The following is an 18051-nucleotide window of genomic DNA, read 5'->3' as shown; positions in this document are numbered from 1 at the left end:
AGCCAAGACAAGAATTCCCTTTGCTCGTATTCACTTCCAGCTCTGACTGAAAGACCACCACACTGGGTGAAATGTCATAGTCACTGTGTCACAGGTCCTTGGCCACTGAAATCTTACAAATACATTATCAAATCATCATTTCAGAACCTACAGCTGAACAGCCAAAACCTAATCATATGTTTTCTGGATTTTCAATTACAGAAACGCAACTTTAGTTGTGACCTAAATAGAAGAGACTTCACATCCTGTAAGTAAAACTGTCAGAATACCACTGACAAAACCACGCACACACATTTAGCATAGCACTAGCAAGACAGAAATCAGCACTACACATCCACATATTACAGACAGGAAGCAAAAGCAAGCAACGTGCATGTTATTCACACAGGAAAACTCCAAGTATTTCCCTTCTGAAGCCTGTTTTATACTTTATATACAACTGCTTGACCCTTCAGCCCAAGGGAATCAACGCAACTACATATATATTTTAAAACACTCAGCTTTCCTTCAGCCAGGAACTAACCTAAAGAAATACCAACACACCTGTAGAAATCACTCTCTGGATCACTGTGCCTCAGCTGAAATGGCATTTTGGGGGTTTTACTATCCAGAGGAAGCAGGTCATCAGGGAGAGGTGGAGAGGCCGGACAAGATGGCAGAGGTTCATTCTCTTCGGTTTTTATGCCCTCTGCTTGCTGCTGGTTTTGAGCCTGGGCCGCGGCGATGAGGCTGCGCAGCCGCCGGTTGTGCTGGATGAGCTGGATGGTGTGAATGGTGAGGCTGCAGGGCTCGGAGGGGATGTCCAGCATGGTGGTCGGACGGGGTTTGTTCGCAGACGGCTGGTGCAGTGGAGGATCCTGCACTTCCACAGTACGGAACTCACGCTGCAGCAGGTCAAAGGAGCTGCGGTTGGCCTGGTTGGAAGAAACCGGGATCTCGCCCCAGTATCGCAGCATTTTTACATAGGTCTCCTGTCGTGCTCAGAGCCCAGAAGAAGGCTACCAAGTACTGTGAGTACTAAGGACCCTTGTTGCAGGGAAAAGCACTTTGGGCAGCAACAGACACTGGAGCTGGGACGACGCTCCAACTAACTCAAGTTACGGCTGCCAAGCAGGCTGTCGCTCAGAGCCTCGCTGAGCAGCGCAGTATCCTCGACGGCATGAGGTTGCCACTCTCGCATTGAACAGGTCGCATCGCGCTTTTCCTGAGGGGAGAGGGGGCAGAAACAAACGCACTCGTGAGACGGAAATTGCTTCTGTGTGTAACAAGGGCCGGTGTGGGCCCACCTGGGCCTCGCTGAGCGGGACCCGCGGCGTGGAGAAATGCCGGGGGCCGCACTCGGTTCACCCGCCACTCGCCCTCTTTCCCTTCCCGGACCCGCGGCTGCCCCGCACCCCAATCCCGTGGCTTGCCCGCCCCCCGCGTACCCCTCCGCTCCGCTCCCCTCCCGGCCGCCCAGCCGGAACTGCGTCACGGTCCGCCACCGAGAGCGGCTCCCCCGCCACCCGCTCTCCTTCAGCCCAGAGGAGGGAAGCGCCCGCCGCCGCCGCAGCCTCCTCGCCCGCCGCTGCCGCCCTCCCTGACTCGCCCCTACACTGCCCCGGGCCGCGCTGGGCGGCGGCGGAGCGACCCCGGGAGCTGCGCCTTACCCCCGGCACTGCAGCGCCGCGGCGCTCGTCCCCGGAGGACTCCGTTTGGGAACGGACCCGCGAAGATGGCGGAGGCCGAGCCCGCCGAGCCCGCCGAGCCCGCCGAGCCCGCCGAGCCCCCCGAGCCCGCCGAGCCCGCCGCCTTCAAGCGCCCGAGCCGCCCACCGCCGGCCGCCCCCGGTGACCCGGGGCCCAGCCCGCCGGGACCCCCCCGCGCGGCCGCCGCCGCGCCGCCCGCGCCGCGCTACGAGGAGCCGCCGTGGGGCAGCCGCCCGCCTGCCGGCTCCGGGTACGGGCTGGAGGTGCTGAAAGGCGGCGTGGTGCTGGGCTCGGTGCGGCTGGAGGACAGCAGCTGGTTCCTGGTGGGGCGGCTGCCCGGCTGCGCCCTGTCCCTGGAGCACCCGTCGGTGTCGCGGCACCACGCCGTGCTGCAGTACCGCGGCGCTGGCTGCTCCCCCGACGACCCCAGCGGCGCCGATGCTGCCGGGTTCTACGTGTACGACCTGGGCAGCACGCACGGCACCTTCCTCAACAAGGCGCGGGTGCCACCCCGCACCTACTGCCGGGTGCGGGTGGGCCACGGGCTGCGCTTCGGCGGCAGCTCCCGCCTCTTCCTCCTGCAGGTGGGTCGGGGCTCGGGTTCGGGCGGCTCCGGAGCGTGTGCGGGGGTGGTAAAGGCTGGCCCGGATCAGGCTCAGGAATTTACCAGCTCCATCGGGTGGTTGTTTTACTGGGAGAAAAGCTGTGGGTATCTGCTGCCGGCTCTGCAGCGAGGTGTGGGGTTGCGGGTTTCTGCTGATGCACAGTGAGTGTAAAAGGCATTTTTCTCCAACAGTGCGATGTATTAGGAACGTCTTTCTGTCGGTATGATGCCCCACTAAAATAAAGAAGTAGTATTTGTTTGTGAACAAGGGGAGCGCTTATTAGTAGGAACTTTGACAGCACATCGTGTGCTGTACACGCACTTCAGAAGCTGCTCATTCCTCAAATTCACCTGTGTAGTTCTGACCGGAATTTTTGCCTTCAGCCTTCAAATTACAGTTATATGTGAGATTGATCTGACTACAAGTACATAATAATTCTTATTTCTTCCTTCCCTGCTTTTGAAAATGCCGTTAAAACTAATATATTTTGGAATGCAAACCATAACTAATGGTCTAGTAATTCCACTTTTTGAAGAGCAGTGTAATGATGTGTTTATGTTTTTATATGTAATTTGCATGTGTGTTGGAAATACTTGTTTGGGGGGTTTTAAAGACACTCTCCTAATTTTCTGTTTGGACTTAGGGACCCAAAGAGGATCAGGAGTCTGAGTCGGAACTAACTGTGACTGAGCTGAAGGCCCTGCGCAAGCAGCAGCAAGCAAAATTAGAAAAGACAATGTTGGGAGAGGATTCTGATGAAGAAGATGAGAAAGAGGAGAGAAGTGAAAGGAGTCAGAATAGTGATATGAGCTGCTCATGGGGAATGGGTAAGTGATGATGCATCGATTGACTGATATGCATTAGAAGATCTGTAAGCCAGTTTTCACTGAATATTAGGGTTGATATTTCAACTGGCTGCCAAGAGTCACAATCCAGTCAAAATTTTTGAGTACAAATTAATCCTTTTGCTGTTAAAAAGAAAGGTATGTGACAAACTAACATCTGGTGAGCTTGTTTTAAACAGGAACTCCTTTTAAACAGGAGGAGGTCATTTGCCTATGCCTGTAAAAGGCCATGAAACTTAGAGTTTAATTAATGCTGTTTGGTTTGTTCTTGTGATGATGTCCACACTTTTGCCCAAGAGGTGAAATTTAACTGCTTGAGACGTCTATGCAGGATAGCTGTCTTTACATTTAAACAGGAAACCCACATACTAAAGCTAGATAAATTGTAATTAATGAGCTTTTTGCAACAAAGTGAGTTGGTTTTTTCAAACGAAAATGTGTAAGCTCATAAACCTTTGAAAGTGCTGAAGGGATTCTTTTGGATTGAGTACAGAAATAATAAAGCTAAGGGAAGTAATTTTAGTAATTTTGTGGCATAGCTGCTACTTCTTTCAAATGAATGCTTTGAATTGTTGAAATATACTGGTGTTCTCTTTCTGATGTTTCATGTGGTTTTTTTGCACTTTGTATGTTCTTCTAGGTGAGGATGCTGAGGACGATGAGGTTGAAGAAAACCCTATTGCTATTGATTTTCAGGATGTTCAAGATGCCTTTTATGTGAAAGATCCTAGGAAGGCCCTACAGGGCTTTTTTGATAGAGAAGGTAATTTTTAATTTTTTTTTTAATTATTAAATGTGATTCTCTTCTACTTAGCAAACTGTTATTTTGTTGCTTATTTTTGCAGGGGGATTTAAGGTGTGATGTGGGAGCAAAACTTTTCTGTTACATTGTGGGTAACATTTTTTGTTTCATCAGGTTTTGGTGGGGATTTGTAGTGGTTTGCTTTGGTTTTTTTAATTAAAACCTGGCTCACCATTGTGTATCTGAGACTTAGTTACTAATTCCTAAACTGGGAATTGCAGTGAGTACGTTGTATTCCTCTGGAGTGACACTCAAACTTCACCCATGCTTTGAAGCTATGTTGAAAAATCAAAACCCAATTTCCAGACTGTTTGCTTTGGAGATGGCTGTAATTGTGTATAATTGAAAAATGGGAAACTATTAAAAAGACAAAAGGCAATAACTAAGTGATCTAAAGTTTCAGTGGTGGCTAGTGAAACTTAAAAAATAGTCACTTACTTGCTAAAGTGAAAAATCAATCTTCAAGATGAACAATATCTATGAATTCAGATTGCAAACTCTTGTTGCTTCAGCGTCATTTACTTTAATACACAGAGAGACAAGATTGTTTTTTCTTTGAACTATGTGTTCCTAAACAGGCCACTTAGAGATTTTTTGATCTTAAAAAGCCTTGATTTTGAAAAAAAAAAAAACAAATTAGCACACCAAATGAAGATCCCATGGCTTTAAAAAAAAATAAGTAAGGCAAAATCATGATATGTAACAAGAGCTTTTTATCCCTTTTGTTTACACGAATGTTCCATGACATTCTTCTCTGCTGTAAAGATTATTCCTGCTTATTTCAAGTTTGGTTACTACGTCAACTTTCTTTTCTTCTGCAGGAGAAGAGTTAGAATATGAATATGATGATCGTGGGCATAACAGCTGGCTATGCAGGATCAAGTATGTACATCTTCATTCCTTTGGTACATGGAAGCTGACTGTTGAATTTGCAAACAAAAGCTGAAGGAATTAACTTGTTGTGTCACACTTGGCAAGGAGGCCAGCTAGAATTAGACCTAAGCCCTGATACTGAGAAAAAAGTCCAAGGATCAGTGCCTAGTTCAGTGTCTGCACTCCTTTTTGTTGTGACAGGATTTGGTTTTCCTAAGGGATGAAAATTGGGAAAGCAAGAGTCTAGGTTTTTTCGACTCCCCTTGTTTAGAGCAATATGTGAAATTGAAATACAAGAGAAGAAACTAGGAAACAATCTCTTTCAATTCCTATTGGGGAAGATCAAAAAAACCCCGAACTTAATTCTGTGTGCCCAATTTCAGTTCCTGTATGGTATAAGACAGTTTTTGATGGGTTCCTGATAGAGGCCACTAATGTCATTCTTTCATAAGACAGGAGAAGGTGAGGTGAAAATTAAGTCAACAAGCCTCAACATGGTAATGACTGTACTGCTTAAAATGACTGTACTTTAGCATGGAAACTATTTGTTACTCATGTTATATGGGTACAAGATATCTGTACTTAAAATTATTCAGGGACTGACATTTAACCTTTTAACTTTCTGTATTTCCAATGGAATAAATAGAAGAAAAATTATTGTTTGGACTAGTGAAACACAAATTTACTTGCATGATTAGGAAATCATGCTTGTGTTTTGATTGGTTCTGTATGAAATGAAAAGTGGAAATATTTAACACAAAAAAAGTTAAAAATTAAATGGGAAGAATAAAGCCATTGTAAAATACCTGAGTAGCATCCCCGAAAAGCTCATTGTATCTGAGCTGTTCTCTGATCCTTCAAACTAAACAGGTTGCCTGTGGATGATGCATCAGGGAAGCAGCTGGTGGCAGAGGTTCTCCATTCAGGAAAAAAGAAGGAAGCAATGATACAGTGTGCACTGGAAGCTTGCAGGCTGCTCGATGCTCGAGGAGTACTGAGGCAAGAAGCAGGTGAATAACTGTGATCCTTCTAAATGCCCTAAATTAGGGATTTGGGATTGCTATCTTGAATTTGCTTTATTGCTGAGTGGTATGCAAATCATTTTGTTTCTTGCCTTCTCCCATGCCTTTCTCAGTATCCCGAAAAAGGAAATCAAAGAACTGGGAAGATGAGGATTTTTATGACAGTGATGATGACACCTTCCTCGATCGAACTGGTGCTGTGGAAAAGAAACGACTGAACAGAATGAAGAAAGCTGGTAAAATAGAAGAAAAACCAGAGACTTACGACTCCCTGGTAAAAACAATTATTATGACGTTGGGGTTACTCTCTCATGCCTGTATTATATTATGAATAAGAAGAAATTGTAGTGGATCATGGCAGTGGGTGAATGAAAGGCCAGAACAGGATACTTTTAACTTAGTTTTAAATCATCGGAAAATAATTCCAAACTTTTAAGTCCACAGGACACATTCCAAAGAAATATATCATTCTGCTTCAAAGAATAAGAATCCTGGATTGACAGGCATATGACAACTATTAAGTCCTACAAAGACAATAGGGTGTGAGGGATAGGAGGGGTTGGAGGGTACAGTGGTGGTGTAACACTGCTGCAGAAGAATTATGCATACTTTCATGTTTCAGAAACTGTTTAAATAATTTTCTATGTCAAGGATTGAATAAGTTGTTTAGGAACAATCTAGACTTCTAATTTTTTTCAGCCCAGGAAGTCCTGGTCAAAGCTCAGAAGTAGAAAAGTGGAAGTAATTTGATGGGATACTTGAATAACTGTTAAAATGAGATTTTAACAAGATAAAGTCTTCTAAGCATGTTGTTCTCTCATAGGTCACAAAGCTAAAAGAAGCAGAAAATGAGCTTTCTGAGATAACAGAGAAGCTGAAGGTTTCAGGGAAAGGTAAGGTGTGAAGTTTATTTGATCGTAGTGCTTTCCATAAAGAAAAATACAGAGCTGAAAGTTATCTTAGGGATTTCCCTTTTCAAAGGTTTGTGGTTTGGGTTTTTTTTTCAGTGTCCACTTTTCACAAAGGGATAGGAAGGTTTGCAGGTCGCTGAGTTAGCTCGAGAGAATTCTTACGATCTTCATCCAATAGTTTATGTACTCTGTTTATAGTCACTTGCTAATGACTGCAGCTTTTTCCAAAGCAAGCAACATCTAAGTTAAAGTAAGGTGGCAAGTGTACAAGCTTCTGGAGTTCTAAGAGGGTGAGTATTATTACTGTTTATCTGTAATTGCTGAAAATGACCCAGTTTGAGGAATGCTGTTTTTTCCCATATTGCTGAAAATGACCCAGTTTGAGGAATGCTGTTTTTTCCACTCCTTAAAAAAACATTTAGAAGAGGAAAAAACTTTCAGAAAAGGTGTATGTTTTCTTTCACTTCTCTAATTGTATAAGCACACTGTGAAACGGAAAGGTGGGAAGAGAGAAATGTGGAGACAAAGCAGTTGACACTTAACCCATATGTTGAGTGTACATGCCAGTACATGAGGGTGCCATTCAGGTTCTAGGATTATGCCTTTGTTCCTAAAGGCAGAGTCTTTCCAGAGCAGTGATTGTATCTGTTGGTGAGTTAGGTTTAAAAGCAATCTGTACCAATAGCTGCATTTTGCTTTCTGTTACTGATGATGTCTTGTGGAGTAAAAGGAAGGCAGTAAGGAAATGTGTTTAGGCTGGGTCTTCACACAAAAACCTTTTTAAAAGAGTTGGCATTAATAAAGGTTGCAGCATTAGTTTGTCAGAAGTTTCTCTCCAAGAAGCCTAGCAATGTGACAGCTGGGCTATCTTCTGTGCATTATATGGTTGTGTTTCATTCTAGTTATTCAGGTCCACACCAAAACTAATTTGTATCAACACTTTTGTTGGTGACTGATTATACCAGATCCCTGTTCAAAGAGCACTACCATTCCACCAGGCATTCTAACTGATGTTCAGTGTGTTTGAAGCAATTGTTTTCAGCCTTATACTTTTGATAAGTAGCAATTGACTAGCAAAAGAAGCTAATGCTTAGACTGCCTGAGAGGTGCAATTACAAGCTTTCATATGTTCTGATACCTTTGTTTCTACTGATACTGTTTCTCAACAAGACTGTTGAATTATATTGTAATAGAGGCTGGGTGAAGGGAGAGTCAATCCAGTTTTATACTTCTGCTAATACCATGTAATGCTGCAGGCCCCCTCCTCACCAAAACCTGGCCATGCAAACCCAATACACGTACTTCTGTAAGTTGCAGGTGGTTACACAACTAGTTCAGAGCTTTGAAATAAAGTGCATTCTTGGCACTTATTGAAGTACAGAATCATTCAGTATTGGATGGAGATTCCCTAGAACTAGACCAGGATAAAACAAACATAGCAAATACTGCATCAATCATCTGCTTTGTTTGGGTGTTTTCTAGATCCTTGGGTTTTCTCTTATTTGAATGCTTTAGGTTAATCACAGATGTTGAGAAAGCCAGGAGCAGGGTTATTGATCATGGAACATTCTTACTAATGTCATGAGCTATCCAGAAAAGCTGCTGCATTACATACAGTTCTGAAACCTTAATGCACTTTTGTTTGCTCTAAATGATTATTTGGAGCCTAAGGACAAGAGTGTAGAGACACCAGTGAGTGAATGACAGGCTAAATTGCTACACCTCTTACCAAGCACTTGGAGAAATTAAGTAGTTGTCTAAAAAAATCTCAGTCGAAATTCACAAATTGTTCCCTGGGGATCTTCAGAAGTAATTACTGATAGACTGACGTGGTATCTCTCATTCACTGGTGCTGCTGAATGCAGATCAAATATATGAGTTCTTCAGTCTCATCTTTGGTTGCCTGTTCAGGAAAAAATACCAATAAGTTGATGGTGCAGTAAATAGCCCTGTAGCTTTTTGTCACGGGGATATAAAAGTATAATAGACATGATTGATTCACCTCATAGTAATGTCAGATTTTACTTCAATAGTGTAGAAAACTGCTGCAACAGATCAGGAATGCTGACTGTAACTCTGCAAGCTGAACTAGCTGGTATTAGGCCCTGTTGGTGGAATCGAGCAGAGAAGGGGCGATCTGACTCCCTCAGCATCACTCACTGACTGAAGCACTTACACGGCTGTGCAGTACAGGAGGGAGCTCTGGATTTAATTGTGGAGCTGTAATTGTTCTAAATAATATGACTACTCACTAAACCACATCTTTGTAATTTGATGTTTAAATCAAATTATCATTCTGCTCTGCTCCTGCCTGCAAGGAGAGTCAGACTGATTGTTAACAATACCTTTTCATTGCTGGTTTTTATCTTGGTTCATATAAATAGTTGTTATGAAAAACAAGAGTATTTCTATCAGAATTTCTTTTATGACATGTTTTGTCATCATTTATGCTTGCATGGAGGTGGATACTACAACTGTTTCTTATCTTTTGAAGCCTATTAATTCTGTATATCTTTGAACAGTTACTGTTATGGCTTTCATGTCTTTCCAAATGGCAAACTCTGTTTTGTTTTACATCAGAAATATCCTTTTCAAATGAATCCATTTATGAGCATAAATCTTATTAGACTTTCCTCTAATTATTTAAGTCTTGTAAAAGTGCTCAAATATGTACTCTTTAGAATAACTTAGTCTGTTTTATTTTTATGAATTTAAATTTTCAAGTGCTACTTAATTAACTCAAGCTGAACTGAAAATAACTCAGTGATCAAATAATTACGCTTGTGCATTTATACAAAAACACTTATAAGGCAGAAAGTACATATTGGATTTGCCACTTTTAATATTAAAAGGAAGAAAACTATCTGTCAAAAGACTTGTTAAAATTCTGGCAAGAACACTCTTCTTTGTTTGCCTCCAGGTTATTTTTGAATACCATATAACAACTTCTGAAGCACTGTTCAAGCCAAAGAAAGGCATTTTTCTGGATCTTTTTGTTTGGTTAAATCCAGGTGTTAGAAGTCTGTATTTATTTTTCTTAGTCATTAGAGATTTAGTTTTAACTCCTGGGTTTTATTTTAACTAGTCAAATATGCAAAATATTATTAATATTTTGAAATTAATTGGAGTAGAAAGACTGTCATTATTCTTTTTCAAGTTCAAAGCAGAAAATCTAGTCACAACAAAGGTAAGTTCTGTGTGATTGGCCTAATGCGTTAAATTGGTTTTGTATCCACCTTTTCAGGGGTAGAAGGTGGCGTCGATTGATTTTGAACTTTGCAAATGTTATGACATAAACATTCCAGGAAAGTCAAAATCGGATTCCCTATGCAGTGGTGTAGGTTTTCTTGTGGCTGGGATTATTTTATTTTGTGACTACCAAAAAACCCCTAAGCCACCTTTTTAGGTAGAGCAGATCTAGAAGTGAGATGTACAACCAGGAATAGTGCTCACAAAGAAACATTCAGTTTTAAAAGAGGCTTTGTTAGGTAAGTGAATTAAAGTTTTCTTTCAGGTTTTTGTTAGGAGAAATGCTTTCATCTTTCCAGGCCTAACAACCTCCATTATTTCACTGTTCAACAGAAACTCACAGAGAGGATAGTTGTTCCTATGTACCTTATTCTCTAAAGGCAGGACCTGATGGCTACAGTTCTTATCTCCCCACTATAACATTATGTATCTCCCTTTATCTTGCCTAGTCCAGTCCCATCCAGCAGTTCAGGATTCCTTGGATGAATTCATGACCGAAATAAAATCAGGATGCACCTTAGACAGTGTGGCACGAAAGAAGCTTCACTTGCGGTCGTTTGAACTGAAGAAAGAGCAGCAGAGACTGAAAGGGTTAATAAAGCTTGTCAAGCCTGCAGAACTGCCTGAGCTGAAACCCCAGTAAGTCTTGGTGAAAACATAAAACAATTCCTTTTCCCCTTCCCATGGGCAGCTGTGCAAGCCCAGTAAATAGACAGCTTTCCAATCACAAAAGCAGGGTAGCCTTCCAGACTACCTGGCTCTTTAAGGAGCTGCTGTGCCTCTGGGCCATTGCAGCATCCATGGCTGAGGGGAATGTACAACACTGGAGTAAGACCAGCCCAAGCTGGCAGGATGACACGGGTGAGGGACTGGAAGCACAGTGTTAGCTTCTTTAACTTTTTTCCCAACCTGCATCCAAAAGGAACTGAAGAATTTTACAGGTATTATATACAACATGAAACCCACTTTCACTCTGTGAAATGTGTTTGGAAGTCAAATGTAGTGGCTGTTAAACTACTGCCTAGCAGCACCACTGCAGTTTGAGAGGGTGTGTGCTGGGTTCATTATTTGCTAATGGCCGCTTGATTAGAGGTTAATTACTTAATTCGTTTAAACTGAGGTTTGGCCTCCAAGTGTGGTTTTATATATAAATATGTGTGTATGTATGCATGCAGTTGAATTTAAGGGAGTCTATGTGATACAGAGGGTTTTTTCCTTGTTTATTTTTTGCTTCCTGTTATGGCACGTATCTGGATCCTACAACATATATGTAGGATGGAGGAGTCCTCTCTTGCAGCTTCCTCCTTGGATGGTGCAAGTGGAAGAGAAAAAGATTTTTTATACATCCACTTCTCATAGGCAGACTTTTTTTTTGCATTTGTCTACATAAGATTTGTTTGATACTTTGTATACTGTTTTCCTTTGTGTCTAATTTTTATTAGGGGTGGGAGTTACAGTCTGAATGCAGAGAACAAGCCTAAAAAGATGAACCTGCCTCTCTTCGGTGCAATGAAAGGGGGGAGTAAATTCAAACTGAAAACTGGAAGCCTAGGGGTAAGTTGGACTTTAAGTGTTGCAAGTCAGTGGCTGTTTTGGGACACCTTCTCAGGCTGTGGAGGCTGTAGGTGGCAACTGTGTCTTCTCACACACATGGAAACAGCATGGAGGTCCAGCCTGTGGCAGTGGAAGGTGCATGGACAACGAGCAGTGGTGTTGGAGCAGTTGCCATTCTGTGTCCTTGTACAGCCAGTTTCCTGGGATACAGCTGTGGTCAAAAGGCAGTGGATGAATAGAGACAGTCTGGGGGCATCAGGCTGAACCAGTGCTCTACTTCAACAGCTGGTCCTTTTCTTGTTCTCTGTCTTGATAACCAGGATCACATCCACAATTGATTCAGTTTCCAGTGTCCCTCTTATGAAAAGACCATACTTCTTGTTTATGGTCTGGATGTATTTTTTCATCTTCCATCTCTACTAATAACTTTTCCTTAAAACCTAACTATTTGTCATCCTGAGAGTGTTTCCTTACCCGCTGTCTCTGACAGTAGTGTGTGTGCTTTCTCCTGTAATGAGTATCTGTGACAGCTGCCTCTTTCTTGGCACTGATGCACAAGTCTTTGTCTTGCAGAAGTTGCCTGTTAAGCGTCCAGACATCCCTGAAAGCTTGTTAAAAACAAAAGATGATGGACCGGAGGAGGAGGAGGAGGAGGAAGAAATGGAAGAGCAGCAGGAAGCAGATGCGGTAAACAGCAGAGTATCAAACCTGGAAATGAAAATGACAACAGAGAAAGAAACAGGAAAAGAAAGTCTTGCTCCTGATGGCTCTCCCTGCAATAACAAGAATCTAGAATCCCTTCAGGATGGTAAACTGTTGTTTCTGATTTTTTTAGTAATGAAGATGAGTCTGTTGCTGCTGATTTTTTAAGAGCTATGTGAATCAGATGTTTGAGTCACAGGTTCTCCAGCCTATTTATTTTCCATAGTTTTTTTGCCGTGAGTCCAGAGTCTGTGTGGCAGCAGCTGAGTCTCACATGGTTCTAGCTGAAACTCTGCTTGGCAGTCAGTGTTTCATGCTTTTTGGTAAAATAGGGTAAATCTCCTGGATGTAAGAGAGTCCTATTTTGTTAAGCCCTGTTTCCATTAAATTGATTGTCCAAATGAAAACAACTGCAGTGTTTTGTTGGCAGTAAAAGTGACATAATAAGAAAACAAATGTCTGTGCGAAACTTCAGATCCATTTGTAAGGAGGTAAAACAATTTCAAAAGTGGTAATGGAAAGGTATCTTTGAGGTATTTCCAATCCCTCCTTTTCTATATCAGCCTGATGCATTTGAAAACTCAGTAATGATGTTTCTCATTGAACAATATTTTTGATAACAGAAAGCTAGGTCTAGCTTCTTGGCTTAATGCTGGACAGGTTGCTGCTGAAAAGTGTTCTAACAGATGACAGAATTTTCTTTATTGTATTGCAATGGACTTGGTGGATGAAATAATTGGGAAGATTTTTGAGAGTTCTCCCTGAGACAAATGTAGCAAAGAGTTCCCTTCTGCACTTGGTCTCAGGGATGCAATCTGCTCATTCAAGTTACTGCAGTGCCCACCGAGCTCTTTCTTACTTCTGTTACAGGGGTTGATTTTCTGCCTGAGCCAAAGGTACTGAGGAATGAATCTCAGATGGGACCCTCACAAGAGAAATCCCAAGGTGAACAGTACAATACAGACTATTTTGTAGTACCATGTGGGTTTAGAAACTGACTAAAGGGCTTACTGTCTAATGTGGGTCAAAGGAAACTGAGCCTAATCTAGAGCCTAAAGAATCTAGAATTCAACTGAAAGATTGTGTTTTGCTTGGGAAGTGGTAAGTGTATGGTAAAGACAAGTCACTTCCACTACAGTTCTCCTTGCTTTTCATAGTCATTAATTGCTTTGCGATCCTTTGTTTTAAAAAAATAGTGAGAAGAAGAATTAATTTAGGAGAATATGATGATGCTTTTTACTCCCTTATTCTTTTGCACTAGCTCTTAACACTACAGAAGGACAGAACTTCCTTTTATAAAGTGACAAATGCTACATAACACATAAGGTAATAGTCTGCTAGTGACCTAGATGATGCCTCTGCATGTATGCACAAATATCAGAGCTTCAAAATGAAGAATGTTGGGTGTACATGGTGGAGATTTTTAAGACCTTTCTATTTTTTTCATAACTCAGACTCCTAAGAATCTATCCTCATCATCTCACCCATACACTTAAGCCATGAGAGTATCAATATTTCAGAGACGAAGTGGAAGAAAACCAAAGAATTCTTCTCACCCATCAACTCTGAAGTTTGGTGTTTGTTTTGTTGGGGTTTTTTTAAAGGAAATTAGTCCTGCACATTTCCTGCTCCTTCCTTTCTAAATCAATCACTGCAGGGATTACAGATAGTGTCTTTTAGAAAATAAACATCTGCCATTAACTAAAGTTAACATTACAGAATCACTAGGAGAGGATCTTACTAAACTGCATTCAGTTACATGACTGACAGTGTATTTAACGTAAGTTAAATCTAGGAAAAACAGTAAGATGTGCAGCAATATTTTTCTTAAGTATGAATTGTGGTGCAGTGAAATATCTTGGATTTCCTTATGGATGTATTAATTTTTATGTGAACTTCCTGTAAGTTCATTTCTGTAGAATTGGTCATTTGTGCTGTGTCATAAAACAAATCTGCTTTCTTCCCAGCATCCAAGGTAGTAAATAAGGAACCTGAAGAGACATCTGAGAAAGTTAAGAAAATCCATAGCTCAAGCAAGGTCAGTTATGACACTATGACTCCTGCAGCTTGAGAGAAAATAATTTCTAGGCTTTTTTTTTAGTGAAATAGTAACAATTTGATGGACTCTAACTTGGTGATAATAGTGCTTCTCTGCTTGACTAAGACCCAAATGTAGAACTATATTCTGCCATTGAACACAGATTCTGGAGTCTCCAATGAAGAGGCAAAGCACAGCATTTCAGGCATGCTAGAGGTTCTCTGTTCAATCACAAAAGTTTTTTTTTTCACCTTTTCACTTGGCACTTACTAATTTCTGCTTCTCTTGTATCACAAGTGTTATAGCACATAGGTTCTCTCCAGGCTTTGAAATGTCAATGCAAAGTTTTCCTTGGAGAGTAGCCTGGGAAATACATATTGGCTGACACAGAACACTCTGTACTGAAGCTGCAGTTAGTCTTTATCAAACCTCATCCTTCTCTGTAAGATGGGAAAAGAGATAAGTCTAAGAGATTAGTGTCTTTTGCAACCAAGTTGTCACTGAATTTGAGTGGATGTACCAGGTAATGTTTCTCCTGTGCATAAGATTTGTATTAAAATGTAAAGTATATGAGCTTTGCACATTTTGGGACTCAGTCAATTGTTGCCTTCCTGGAGCTGGGAAGGATCTTCTCTGACAGCCTAATGATTATTGTGAGGCTCTTCTCTTTAGAGGGCATCCCACCCTTCTGCTGACTGCCATCAGAGATGACTCTACTTGGTGGACCATGAGTTTTGACCACTGGGGCAGTTTCTTTGTAGGGACCATCTAATTTTAGCCCTGCAGCACTTACTGAACCTCAGTCCCCTGCATCCTGTGTGTGCTGACTGTTGCCTTGTTAGTCCTGGCAGAGGACCCAGGGATTGGGTAGGCACAGTCCTCAGAACTGTCTTTTGTTGCTGACCTTGCTAGAGAAATCAAGAGTATATTTATAGTGGTAAAGCTCAACTTTTATCACTTTTATGAATATGGGAGAACAAGGCAGTTTTTCATGCTGAGGCAGTCAAGTCAGCACCTCTCATCAGCACAGAGTTTGCTCTAACACTGAGCATTCTCCAAATGCCGGATGTATTAGATATATTCTTTCTCCCATCACAAATCACTTTTTCCACATGCTGTCTCTGCCTTTGGGCTCAGATCTTGCATGGAAAGTATAAACCAGAAGTCAGCTTTTTCTTTTTTTGTAATATTTCAATAACTTTGAATCATGTAAAACTGGAAAAACAATTTTCAAGTGATTGTTCACAAGCCAGATTTAAAAGCTGTACAACTCTGCAGTCTAATGTTTTGGAAAACATTAGTCTTCTAAAAAAGCTGGTTTAGATGTTAATTTGGGGAAGAAAAGTTTTTGAGGGAATGAAAATTTGCTTCAACTGCATAACTTTAGACTGTGTAATGATACTACAGAGTAATGCAAATCAGTGCTGAGTAACTTGGCATTATTCTGAGCTCTTAAGTCTTGCACTCTACGGTTGTATGATTTTTTTACCTGTAGTTGTTGAAAACAGAAGTTGTTGAGAAAATGATGCTGATGTGGCAAAACTTAAAAATCTAGGGACAAAGAGATACTGCTATGTCAACAACTGCATTGCAAGTGACCTGTTTTGGTTTGCTTTAACATTTCAAGATGCCAGTGAGACCTGAAAAAATTATTTTATTTTTGAAAACCAAGTTGTCCTTATATAACAGCTGAATTTTTATAAATTCCAGTTTGAAAGTCACCTTAAACCCAAAGTTTTCAGTGGCATTGTGCATTGAAATTAGTAAAGCACTTATTGAAAATCCTACTCTAAAGCCTTCCCCTGCATAAAGAAATCCTATGTCAAATGATACCACCAAACATTAGGTTTATACTGTCCAGAAGTGGACAGGTTCTGTTTTGAGGGGGAAATTGGGCTGGATGACCTCCAGAGGTCCCTGCTAACCAGCATTTCTGCTAGTCTGTGACTCTAATGGAAATAAACTGGGTCTGTTTGAGGGTTTGATGTTTCTTCTGTATTACTGTTTTCATCCCTGACTCTTGTAGAAATAACCCTCTCAGTATTTGTCTCTGAATTAATGAGAGGTTTAGTGGCCGTGACACATTGGTGGAGCAGTGCAGCACCTTAAAAAATCTTCACTCTCTTTGCAGGTCCAACAACCTTTTTTTTCCTCACAGTATCCAGATGATGACCCAGACTACTGCATATGGATTCCTCCTGCAGGTATCAACCATTTCCTTACTGGTTTTAGTCTCGTAACTCAGGAATCTTCCTAATAAGTTGTCAGGATGTACTTGTAAGCCCTTGAGAAAAAGCTAATTCAGGAATACTTCACCCAGAACCTGACGTTTTGTGGCATATTATGCCCCGTGTTTGTTGTATGGCCATGCAAGTCCTGCAGTGAAATACAGACCATATCTGTAGTAGCTTCATGGCAATGGAGAGATACACCTGAGGTTTGTTTTTCAGTTTTGTAACACCTCAGAGAGCTAACTGCATTCACACATGGTGGTATGATGATCTAGTTGAAAGACAAGCTCAAACCTTCCCTAGGGATAAATGCTCCAGCAATGTTAGTATTCTCAGTTTTCACTGAAGTCTGTGAAATCCAAAAATGCTTCTTTGCAGGTTTTTTGCAAAAAACATTGGAATACAAACACATTTGTTTTGGCAAAAAGTCTTGATAATGCTTTGGTGAAGGCACTGAATAATTGATGCACTCATCCAACATATGTTAAACTTGAATGTTTTTTGTTTTTTTTTAGTTCCAGGGTGTTTTTAGCTAGGTGAAGTTACTCTTAAACAGGGTAATGAATGTTCAGTTCCTCTAAAAGAGAAAACTCATTTTCATGCATTGAGGTTTTCAGAGTAAGTTCAAAGCTTAGCCTTCACTTCATAGATTCATTACTATAATTTTTGTAAGGCTGTTGCAGGGTTATAGAAATAAGAATAAATTTCACTGAAGAAAACTGTAATTTAGTGAATCATGCTTCAATGAAAGGACTGCACGTCTCTGGCATATAAATCCACAGGAACAGAATACTGGATTCAGGTCTGATCTGGGGTAGTTAAGCAATCTGTGTCCATAAGAGGGAGTTCTGTTTTCTAGCTCTGCCTGCTAATAAATAGTAAAATGTTCCTTCTAAGCTGTCGTTATGAGGACTCCAGAAAAAAAACCCAAACAAAACAGCCACAAAACCAGGAGTACCTGATGTAATCTTGACACTGTTAGTAAAATTGAAATGAACTGTAAGTGTAAATCAAAAGACACATTGCAATATGCAGCCTTTTTATCCTCTGTGCTTGTATGCCTGGTGCTATCTAGAGACTATTTCATACAGGGATACACATTTCTCTTAGATGGAGGGGATAAAGGAATAATGCAACTCTTCCTCTTTGTCCATTAGGTCAGAGTGGTGATGGCAAGACTCATCTCAATGAAAAATATGGCTACTAAGTGTCCAGTGCCCCAGAGTACATCTGAGGCTTGAAGGAATGCTCTGCTTTGGACTCTTTAACTACACGTGAAGTGAGGGATAAGAGACTTGGGTTTTCAAATGCTGTTTCAAATTCAAGGGCATCAGCAGCTGCTCTGGCTCTTAGCTCTCCATGTGTGTCCTCTGTTTGTCTTCCAGATACCTTTTTAAAGTAAAAGCCCACACATTCTTCTGCCTCTTCTTTCACTTTTAGCCTTGTTTGTTTTTTTTTATTTGGCTTGAAACTGTAGGTTCATTTTTCGTTTTGTAAATAAAAGTAGACAAAAATGTTAAAAGAATACACA

The 18051-nt window shown here is 41.3% G+C and overlaps 3 protein-coding genes across 5 annotated transcripts in view; 1 reads left to right on the top strand and 2 right to left on the bottom strand.

Moving 5' to 3' along the window:
- The window catches only part of SUPT7L (SPT7 like, STAGA complex subunit gamma), an 18122-nt gene extending 16401 nt beyond the window's left edge, over window positions 1-1721 (bottom strand). The window contains exons 1-2 of one of the 2 annotated variants that reach the window (XM_069009807.1): window positions 1650-1721; window positions 544-1204 (exon numbers count right to left, since the gene is read on the bottom strand). In XM_069009807.1, coding sequence (XP_068865908.1) covers window positions 544-956 — 413 coding nt within the window. In that variant the 5' untranslated portion in view covers window positions 957-1204; window positions 1650-1721. Of the gene's footprint in view, window positions 1-543; window positions 1205-1427; window positions 1477-1649 lie in introns of those variants that run through there. The other variant, XM_069009806.1, reaches the window with a different exon arrangement.
- Window positions 1536-18051, top strand: SLC4A1AP (solute carrier family 4 member 1 adaptor protein). Of its 2 annotated transcripts, XM_069009804.1 has the most exons (14): window positions 1540-2272; window positions 2937-3120; window positions 3779-3901; window positions 4762-4822; window positions 5684-5823; window positions 5949-6109; window positions 6659-6728; window positions 10445-10634; window positions 11438-11549; window positions 12123-12357; window positions 13122-13196; window positions 14219-14289; window positions 16421-16493; window positions 17678-18051. In XM_069009804.1, exons 1-14 carry the CDS (start codon window positions 1715-1717, stop codon window positions 17725-17727), a joined length of 2103 nt encoding a protein of 700 aa, XP_068865905.1. In that variant the 5' UTR covers window positions 1540-1714; the 3' UTR covers window positions 17728-18051. The 2 variants fall into 2 exon arrangements, with proteins under 2 accessions (XP_068865906.1, XP_068865905.1); XM_069009805.1 differs by lacking the exons at window positions 13122-13196; window positions 14219-14289 and having other exon boundaries at window positions 1536-2272.
- The window catches only part of LOC138107929 (uncharacterized), a 105243-nt gene continuing 93926 nt past the window's right edge, over window positions 6735-18051 (bottom strand). Inside the window, exon 5 of the mRNA XM_069009811.1 lies at window positions 6735-8649. Coding sequence (XP_068865912.1) covers window positions 8590-8649 — 60 coding nt within the window. The 3' untranslated portion in view covers window positions 6735-8589. The remainder of the gene's footprint in view (window positions 8650-18051) is intronic.

This window comes from Aphelocoma coerulescens, chromosome 3, assembly GCF_041296385.1.
Source record: "Aphelocoma coerulescens isolate FSJ_1873_10779 chromosome 3, UR_Acoe_1.0, whole genome shotgun sequence".
NCBI classification, from domain to species: domain Eukaryota; kingdom Metazoa; phylum Chordata; class Aves; order Passeriformes; family Corvidae; genus Aphelocoma; species Aphelocoma coerulescens.
The sequence above is the reverse complement of the archived record's forward strand: the minus strand, read 5'-3'. Positions and strand labels throughout refer to the sequence as shown.

Excerpts from the sequence above, each read along its gene's own strand:
- SLC4A1AP (XM_069009804.1), top strand. The coding sequence starts at position 1,715 with ATGGCGGAGGCCGAGCCCGCCGAGCCCGCCGAGCCCGCCGAGCCCGCC. Across the intron at positions 3,121-3,778 it reads GAGCTGCTCATGGGGAATGG|GTGAGGATGCTGAGGACGAT; the intron begins GTAAGTGATGAT and ends ATGTTCTTCTAG. Across the intron at positions 6,110-6,658 it reads CAGAGACTTACGACTCCCTG|GTCACAAAGCTAAAAGAAGC; the intron begins GTAAAAACAATT and ends GTTCTCTCATAG.